General features: G+C 41.9%; 1 protein-coding gene across 7 annotated transcripts in view; it reads right to left on the bottom strand.

Moving 5' to 3' along the window:
• Positions 1–2746: 2746 nt before the first annotated feature.
• b3gat1a (beta-1,3-glucuronyltransferase 1 (glucuronosyltransferase P) a) overlaps positions 2747–10144 on the bottom strand; it is a 68075-nt gene continuing 60677 nt past the window's right edge. For 3 of the 7 annotated variants that reach the window (XM_089014051.1, XM_089014053.1, XM_089014054.1), the window contains 2 exons: positions 5463–5576; positions 2751–3849 (listed from right to left, as the gene is read on the bottom strand). In XM_089014051.1, coding sequence (XP_088870177.1) covers positions 5490–5576 — 87 coding nt within the window. In that variant the 3' untranslated portion in view covers positions 2751–3849; positions 5463–5489. Of the gene's footprint in view, positions 3850–5462; positions 5577–10144 lie in introns of all 7 variants that reach the window. The other 4 variants (XM_089014049.1, XM_089014052.1, XM_089014055.1 and 1 more) reach the window with 4 other exon arrangements.

Below are 10144 nucleotides of genomic sequence, written 5' to 3'. Positions count from 1 at the left end.
TCCTCCGGTTTCCTCCCACACTCCAAAAACATGCATGGCAGGCAGATTGACCACTCCAAATTGTCTCTCGCTGATTGTTGTACGTCTTTGTGCCCTGCAATTGGCTGGCAACCAATTCAGGGTGTCCCCTGCCTCGTGTGCGAAGACAGCTGAGATAGGCTCCAGCACCCCCCGCGACCCTAATGAGGAATAAGCGGTATGGTAAATGGATGGATGGATAGCGCAAACAAACCAACATAAAAGTCCAGTCAGGAAAATTGATGTTATTGTTTATTTTTTTGGGATTTCTGGAACAACCATCTTCCTTTGAGACAAATCCGCAGAGGCAATTGGACAACTTTAAAGAGTCCCATGCATAAAATAAGATTCACATGAGGATGACAGTCAAGATGAGGGGATCAAAGCGAAGGTTTAAGTGGAGTCCTTTTGTGCCTTTAAACGCCTTCGAGAGGGGCTGTTCACCATTCTCAAGTGACAGAAAACGGCGTCGTGCTTCTGTGCCAGTCGGGAGTTCGGTAAAGCTGCTGGTTAACGGGCACAATTGGACTTTTCAAATCGTTTTCATCAACTATTGCTGATTTGTTGGCATGACAGGATGCGTGTCTTCTGTTTCATAGCGGGCAGACAGTTCTAGTTTTTTTTTTATTGCACACCCGTACCTCAATATAATCCGCAAATAAAAACAGAATACAAAAAAACAGCAGATCAAAACTGCGAGATGCAAAATGATCAACCCATGATGCAATCCACGGGTAAATAAAAGCAGGCAGGAAGATGAGTTTGCTCATTTTTCTTAAGACAGTATCTTGACGTAGTCCAGTGTAACATTTAGACGGCAACCTTTTCCATGTGATCTCCTTTTCCTGCGCTATATTGTGGCTTGTGTTTAGATATCGCTTGGCAGCATGCAGAGGCTCAACGTCTGAATCATCTCCAATTGCTTCTGCCCTGCGCCGTTCAGATAAGCTCTGATTTATGGAGTTGAAAACGTACGCAGATATGACGATCGTCGACCGCAGCGGCTTCATACATGCAGCTGCCGGCATCGATAGTTCACCTCGACTAATACGACTCTGTTTGGACCATTCTTCATGGTGCTTCCCCAAAGCATATGCTAATGTGGTCAGAAAAGTAAGCTGAATTCACCCAAAAATAAAAATGATGTTTTGGAGTGACAATACAGATGTTTTTAGCGGATCTGAGCACATTAGCCACACTCAAGCGCTGGGACTTTTGGGCAATTAAAAAGTGGTTTTAAAAGGGACATGAAGTGATTGCCTTTGCTTGTGGAGAATGTTTTGATATTTTAGGAATGCTTAACCTTTCCAGATATATTTTCCACAAAATTCTCTCATGTTAACATTTTTAAATTTACAATGCTGTTCAAAATAATAGCAGCGCAATGTGACTAAACAGAATATCCTTGGGTTTTGGTTTGCTATATTTCTTATTGTTACATGCCAGACAAGGTATCAGTAGGTGCAAATAGTTCAAGGGAGTATGTTCAAAAATTGGGGGGAGAAGAAAAACAGTTATGGATTTGGTGTAAATCAGGTGGCGCCTATTTAAGGATGAAAAAGCCAGCACAGGTCGAACATGCATTTGAGAAAAAAGGGTCCTTCAAGACTCTTTTCCTAAGAACAGCATTTTTTGATTAAAAAGTTAATTGGAGAGGGAAGAACCTATCAAGAGGTGAAGACAATTGTTGGCGGTTCAGCTAAAATGATCTTCATTGCCTTCAATTGGGTAGAAAAACAAGAGACAACTATTAAAATAGACCGGAGAATAACCAGAATGGCAAAGGCTCAGTCATTGATCAGCTCCAGGATGATCAAACAGTCTGCAGTTACCTCTAAGTGCTGGAGTTACCTGTAAGTGCTGTGACAGAAGATGTCTGTGCGAAGCAAATTTGTTTTCAAGAATCCCACAAAAAATCCCTCTGTTACAAAAAATGCATGTGCAGAATTGGTTACAATTCGGCAAAGAGCACATCAACTGGCCTCAAGACGGATGTTAGGAAAATTGTACTTTTGGAGTCCATAGCCCACAAACCGTGTGTGAGACGACACCCAAACTCTGAATTCAAACTACTCTGGTGTTGGGCCCATTTATTGCATATCAGGGATCATGGATCCGTTTGTGTGTCAAGATCTGTGAAGTTATCTTGCCTTATGCTGAAGAGAACATGTCCTTGAAATGGGTGTTTCAACCAGTAAATGGCCACCAGTAGATGAGCAAAGTCTTGATTCCAAACCAATAAAATTAATTCCCAGATCTCAATCCAATTGAGAACTTGTGGGATAATATCAAAACCAAAAAATGGAAATGGTTGGTGGAATGCAATCATGGAGTGACATAACAATTGAAAGGTGCCTCAAGTCGGTTGACTCTATACCACACCGATGTGAAACAGTTTTAAAAAAGTACTGTGGTCATGCAACTAAATATTAGGATTGCTAAATGTTATTTTTTTTGGGAAATACAATATAGTTTTGAGTTTGTACAGTCAATAGCAGACACTGCGATTTTTTTGAACACACCCCTTTGAACTATTTGCCCAATTGCAGAGCATTCGGAATGTGCCTCTTATGAATGCTGGGTCTTGTTTGTTTTCTGATAAACCACTGCACCAACTGGTAACTTGTCTGGCATGTAACAAGAAAAAAATACTAAAAACCAGAGCTATTCCAGAGTCACATATTGTGTGTGTGTGTGTGTGTGTGTGTATATATATATATATATATATATATATATATATATGTGTGTGTGTGTGTGTGTGTGTGTGTGTGTGTGTGTGTGTGTGTGTGTGTGTGTGTGTGTGTGTGTGTGTGTGTGATGTATTTATTTATCTATGTATTTATTAATTTATTTAGCGCTCTCCGAAAGTGCTGAACTTAGTTTTGGAGCAAGCATTTTAATGCCGGGTATAATTATGTCTGGAGTTGTCCCAAAACGCAGCCATGCTCAGCTTGTCCAACTCGTTTAGAGTGAATGAATAGCAAATGTTGGTGTGTCTGAGTTGCCTCAAGATGAGCTGGAACAATTCGTTGGATGATCGAATGGGGTTTGTGTATGTTTATATCTGCGCTTTGAGGAGTGGGAAGACTCAATGTCAACGATTTTTCAACACAATTTATACCCCTGACCAAAAACTTGACTGTGCTATTATTATTTTTTTTTGTAATGCGCCAACATAAATACAGTCGTTACAACACATTTCCATCATTTCCTGATTGCTCCTGTGAAGAATTTCTATTTACATAAGTGATAACAAAGAAATACCATCCGTGTAATTTAAGTGCTAAGGCAGGAAGTGCATTTTTTTAAATGTACATTTACAACAGCGTAATCTTCAAGTGTTGTTTTAAAATAAAATGCATGTAATCGTTGTAAATCTCAACGATGGGGGTCAGTAGTTTGGTCAACATTGAAAGAAATTCAATTAAAATAAATTAAAGCAAACATTACAATACAATCAAAAGAACATTTCATCCCTTCCAGTGTTATGTTCGCAGTCAAATTGAAAAGACACATTGTCCGTGTCATTTCATTGTCCTTCATTGTGGATTTCTCACATTTTCCACCGCCCCATCACCAACCTGACTTGGTTGAAATTGTGCTGTCTTTTCGGCCGGTTGCCATCATTGAGACACCCACACAGTCGAGTGGAGGCGACCTTGATGATGTCCCTGTCACAGACCTCTTGAAATAAAAGCCGCCTGTCGCCAATCTGTGCTTTGCTATAATACATCGGCGCCGCTTTGTCCGTTTCTTGTAAAATGTCAACATATCACGGACCTCAAAGGCCATCTTCATCAGCGCGTGCTCCCAAACTCCGATGACAGAAGTCTACAATGGAAGAGGAACGATAAGAAAGTGTGAACATCAATTCAACAACAAGAACAGCAGTCTTTTTTAAAGACAAACAGCTTGATTTTACATCTGTAAAAGAGTATCCTAGCCTGCTTCTACAGCAAATACAAAGATAATCGTGTGTGTGTGTGTGTGTGTGTGTGTGTGTGTATGTGTGTGTGTGTGTGTGTGTGTGTGTGTGTGTGTATATATATACAGTAAAGTCTCGTTATAGCGATATTCAAGGAAGTCCGAAAAAATATCGATATAACCGGGACTATCGATATATCCGATCCTGCGCCGAACTGCATTAAACAAAAGCCGCCAAAAGAGGGCAGCCAAGCGCCATATAAGAAACAGAGCTGGCCATTAGCTCCCTTTTTTTTGGGTGAGAGATGTTCCCCCAATGTTGCCTCAAAATGGCACATATAATTCTTTAATGATTGTAAACATGTATGCTTTAATCTTCAGAACTACAGTGCATTTGAAACATATTCATAACTGGATGTGTAACAAGAAAGCATATTATCCGAATCTGAAGCCATTGTTTGGATTCACAAGCAATGCAAGACGTCTTGGCGTGAAGTCATTTTTATTTGCATTTGAATAAAAAGTGACATCGGCTGTCCTTTAATACACAGTATGGAATGTTAATAATTTTCAAAATCATCGCGCTTCAGCAGACAAAACAAGAAACATTGTTGCAAAAAACGATTGCATTCATATACAGTACAGTGGGCATGTACATAACACAACAGGGAAACTGCAACGCTTACATCTTACTGTATTATGTATACAATTTAAAAAAGTCACCAATCTTCTTCTGCTTCCCATTTTTACCTTTTAACACAAACACTTCAATCTCGTCTGCTACACACGAGCTAGCGTCTGAAAATGAAAATGGCTCTGCTACACGGGTGCTGGGCACGTAACCAAGTCACCTGACCAAGTCGACCAATGGCGCGACTGATGGCGTGACACATAACCAAGACACGTGACCAAGTTGACCAATGGCGCGACCGATGGCGTGTCACGTGACAAAGTCACACGGCCAAGTCGACCAATAGCGCGACCGATGGCGGCTCATGTGACCAAGTCGACCAATGGCGCGACCGATGGCGGCTCACGTAACAAGACACGTGACCAAGTTGACCAATGGCGCGACGGATATATCGATATAAACAACAAAAATGGCCGGCGGGGGATGAAAAGGAGCACCGTAATAACCGGATTATCTTAATAACCGGGTATCGTACAAAACGGTACTAATTATACATAAAAAGACTAGAAATGTGCAAGGAAAATGAAAATAGTATCGTAATAAGCGGTACTATCGATATAACCAATATCGATATAACGAGACTTTACTATATATATATATATATATATATATTCCTTGTGTGTCCTACATGGATGATTGTGATTCTGATTCTGATATATATATATATATATATATATATATATATATATATATATATATATATATATATATATATATATATATTTTGTTTGTGAGGTCGGCGGTGTTAAATTTGGGTAGATCTTTATTACAAAGGACAACTTCACATGTATTTCCGTAAGTGATTTTTAGGTGTGTTTTGTGATCTTACTGATTAGGGTCGATGTGGTAGAAATGGTTAAATCTCCACATTCAGGTCAGTGAATCCTTTTTTCCCTTCGTTTACAAGAACGGGCTTCTCCGTTCTCGTGTGCCAAACAAGTATCTGATGATGAAAAAACAGAGGGATAAAAACATGAGCAATCATCGTCTTCTTTTGGAGTTATGAACAAAAAGCAATTAAAAAAAATATTTTAAAATGAACCCAGAAAGCTCAAAAATGATAATGGGCGCAAACAAAATCAAACAAATGCTTTTTTGTTGTAATTATATAATAGGTCATTTATTTTTTGTTTCATCAATGTTTTATATATATTTTTGTTTGATAAATGTTTACTCATTTATAATACGCATCACAGCTGGATGCCAACAAAAATTCAAAGAAAAAAAATAAATATATATATATATATATATATATATATATATATATATATATATATATATATATATATATATATATATATATATATATATATATATCGATGAGAAGGTTTCTTCAGCCGTCTTCAGCACACATCTGTACTGAAGAAACCTTCTCATTGATGGACCACTCCTGTACGACTGAGAGCTTACACAGACGTAATGTGGATTTAGACGCGGGAGACAGAAAAAAAAAAAAAAAAAATATATATATATATATATATATATATATATATATATATATATATATATATATATATATATATATATATATATATATATATATATATATATACAGACGTATATATATATATATATATATATATATATATATATATATATATATATATATATATATATATATATATATATTTTTTTTTTTTTTTTTTTTTTTCTGTCTCCCGCGTCTAAATCCACACCTTCTCTCAGTCCCCCTCATCTGTAATCAGGGCAGTGTCCTGACCTCGCTCTTTCCTCCGGCTCCTTTAAAGCTCTCTCAGCGGTTCCCCGATTTGCCTGCCTTTCATTTACCCCTGTGGATGGCTAAGGAAGCTCAGGAACGGGCTGTCTGAAACTCTTTTTTTTACTGTCTCTATGGGCTTAGTTTATGGCTGTAAGGTGAGATGAAGCCCTCTGGCTGACTGAAAAGAGCTTTTCTGGAGTGTCAACTGCCCATCGCCCATGAGCAAGGATGGATACACACATTTGTATACCTATATGTATGTATGTCTTCTTCCGGGACGAGCGGACGCTGGCGCGCTTTGGCTGCCGCTGCTTTCCCGCGTAATGTTTTTTACCTGTTTTTTACCTTCTTTTAGCCTTTTAAACCTCTTTTTAGGTTTTTTATGGTTCACGAACCTCTGGAATTACCAGACAGTCACCAAACGAACGTTGGCTATCGATCCATCTCATGATTCCGGTCGCTTATCCGGATCACTGACGAAGCCGCGTTATCATCTCCACCCACCTGTTCCCGCTGTCGAGGGCTACCTGGCCGCTGCCTCCCTCTGGGTGTTGCTGGTGAATATCATGGCGCTTCTCCATCGACCTGTTGGGCGGCTACAGTACTCGGCGGCGGAGCTGCTGAAGTTCCGCTCCCGATGGACGAGCGTGCCACTGGCGGTTCTCCGGTTTCCGGAAATCGCTCGTCGCCCTTCACGGAGGTATATCCACCGCGGATCACGTCGAGGCTTTCACCTCGATGGCTCCAAGGATATCACCCCCCTGTGGTCATCCGTCCGCCAGCCGCGCAGAGGGAGTAACCGCACGATCGACCACCGTATGTTAGCCGGCCTGGCTAGGTCGGCTAATGCGCCTCGTCGTGGGGACGCCACCAGCGTCAACTTCGGCCTCCTCAACGTCCGCTCGCTTACGGGAAAGGGGTGTCTTATCCAAGACATTCTAATTGACCGTAAGCTTGACTTTTTTTGTATAACTGAGACTTGGCAAACGGCGGGAGACTTCTCCGAGCTCAATGGCGCAACTCCACCAGGCTTTGTTTACATTGCTAAGCCCCGCCTCTCAGGCCGCGGAGGTGGACTTGCGATACTTTACCGCAAGAACTGGAGAATCCTTCAAGTTTCTATCCAGGAAACCCAATCTTTTGAATGTCTTGCGTGTAAAATTTCTGGACCCTCACCCACCATCATAGCCACTGTATACCGTGCACCAAAACCACATTGTGACTTTCTAAAAGAATTCTCTGAGGTCCTCACACACCTCTCCACCCTGTCACCGAATGTAATTATTCTCGGAGACTTCAACATCCACATGGACAATTCCACTCTTCCCCTCACTAAAGACTTCACCTCCTCACTCGACAGCCTTGGTCTGCACCAATTCTCGGATTTTCCCACCCACATAAAAGGCCACACCCTGGACCTCATCTGCATGTCTGGCCTTACCCCTAAGAATTGCACAACTGATGAAATCCCTATAACAGACCATTTCCTGGTTTCATTCAATGTTTCCATCACTCTCTCTCTCCCCAAACCACCCCGTGTCATCACATATCGCAACATCAAGGACATCAACGTTGCCACCCTTGCTGAGATGATTGCCACCCTGACTCTGGACCACAACTCTTCTCCTGTTGAACTTGTCTCCCGGTACAACGCGGACCTCATGAACACCCTCAACGCCCTTGCTCCTGTAAAGTCCCGGTCTGTTCAATTTACCCGACCTGCACCCTGGTTCACCCCCCATCTCCGCTCCATCAAGACAAAGACTCGCCAACTTGAAAGACTTTACAGAAAGTCCGGGCTCACTATCCACAAGGACATGTATGCAACTCACCTTACCCTTTATAAGGACTCTATCTCACGCGCAAAATCGCTTTATTACTCTGGACTCATTGATTCAAATTCTGGTAACTCACGGGCCCTCTTTTCCCTCTATCACAAAATCACACAATCTCCTATCTCTCTCCCCTCACACTTTTATTCCTCTGAGACATGCAACACTCTGCTGATGTTTTTTAGCGAAAAGATCAACAAAATCCATCAGCACCTCGGGTCCTCTGTCCGCCCCCCTTCTCCCAGCCTTTCTACTCCTTCCAAACTTTTTTCCGCTTTTGCACTCCCCCATCCCTCTATAATCTCAGACATTATCACTAAATCCAAGAACTCCTCCTGTCAACTCGACCCCCTCCCCACTATCCTTATCAAGTCCTGCCTACCCTCTCTTCTCCCATTTATTTCTACTATTATTCACTCCTCATTATCAACTGGAATTGTTCCTATCCCACTCAAAACCGCAGCTGTCACTCCAATCTTGAAAAAACCTGGCTCAGACCCAAACGATTTCAATAACCTACGTCCAATTTCCCACCTTCCATTCATCGCCAAAATTCTTGAAAAGACAGTTGTTTCCCAGCTTCACTCACACCTCACTCACAATAACCTCTACGAACAATTCCAGTCTGGTTTCCGCCCCCGCCACAGTACTGAATCGGCTCTCATAAAAATCACGAATGATCTTTTTATGGCAGCCGATGCCGGTTCACTCTCCATCCTCATTCTTCTCGACCTGACCTCAGCTTTTGACACCATTTCCCACCCTATCCTTCTCGACAGACTTTCCACCCTAGGCATCACCCACATCCCACTCCGCTGGTTTCACTCCTATCTCTCTGATCGCGCACAATTCATCCAAATCAACTCGTTCACCTCACGGTCCTCTCCGGTGTCCTCTGGTGTGCCTCAAGGGTCTGTCCTGGGGCCACTTCTCTTTATTATCTACCTACTTCCTCTTGGCAATATTTTCCGTAAGTTTGGCATTCACTTTCACTGCTTCGCGGATGACACCCAACTCTACCTCTCCAGCAAACCCGACGCTTCTCTTCCACCTTCATCCCTCTCATGTTGCCTCTCAGAAATTAAATCCTGGCTTTCCCATAACTTTCTCAAGCTCAACAGTGAAAAAACTGAACTTCTTCTTGTCGGTACCAAATCCACCCTCCACAAAACTAACAGTTTCTCCCTCACCATTGACAGTTCTACCGTGTCCCCCTCCCCTCAGGTCAAGAGTCTGGGTGTCATCCTCGATAGCTCACTTTCCTTTCACTCCCATATTAATAACATTACTCGGTCTGCTTATTTCCACCTCCGTAATATTAACCGTCTCCGTCCCTCGCTCACCCCTCACTCCGCTGCTATCCTTATCCACAGTCTTGTCACCTCCCGCATCGATTATTGCAACGCACTTCTCTTCGGTGTCAATCAGAAATTTCTCCATAAACTCCAACTCGTCCAAAATTCTTCAGCCCGGATCATCACCAAAACCCCCTCCTTTCACCACATCACCCCTGTACTCCAGCAACTCCACTGGCTACCGGTTAAACATCGTATCGAATTCAAAATACTTCAGTTTACTTTCAAAGCCATCCATAACCTTGCTCCTCCCTATCTTTCTGACCTGCTTCAAATCTCTGTTCCCTCTCGGTCCCTCAGATCCTCATCCTCCCTTCACCTCTATGTGCCCTCTGCCCGTCTCACCACGATGGGATGCAGAGCTTTCAGCCGCTCTGCTCCCAAACTCTGGAATTCACTCCCACCCAACATCCGTAATATTGACTCCCTCCCTATTTTCAAGGCTCATCTCAAAACCCATTTGTTTAAAATTGCTTTCAATGTCTAATTCTCTCTGCTATTTTATTATTTATCATTTTACTTATGGTTTTATTGTTATGTGCTGTGTTCTATTGTTTTTATTGTAAAGTGTCCTTGGGTGTTTTGAAAGGCGCTTGAAATAAAA

Source organism: Hippocampus bargibanti, linkage group LG14 (genome assembly GCF_051943395.1).
Source record: "Hippocampus bargibanti isolate YZ-2025 linkage group LG14, ASM5194339v1, whole genome shotgun sequence".
Taxonomy (NCBI): domain Eukaryota; kingdom Metazoa; phylum Chordata; class Actinopteri; order Syngnathiformes; family Syngnathidae; genus Hippocampus; species Hippocampus bargibanti.
Note: the sequence above shows the minus strand (reverse complement) of the source record. Positions and strands in the feature narration are given on the sequence as shown.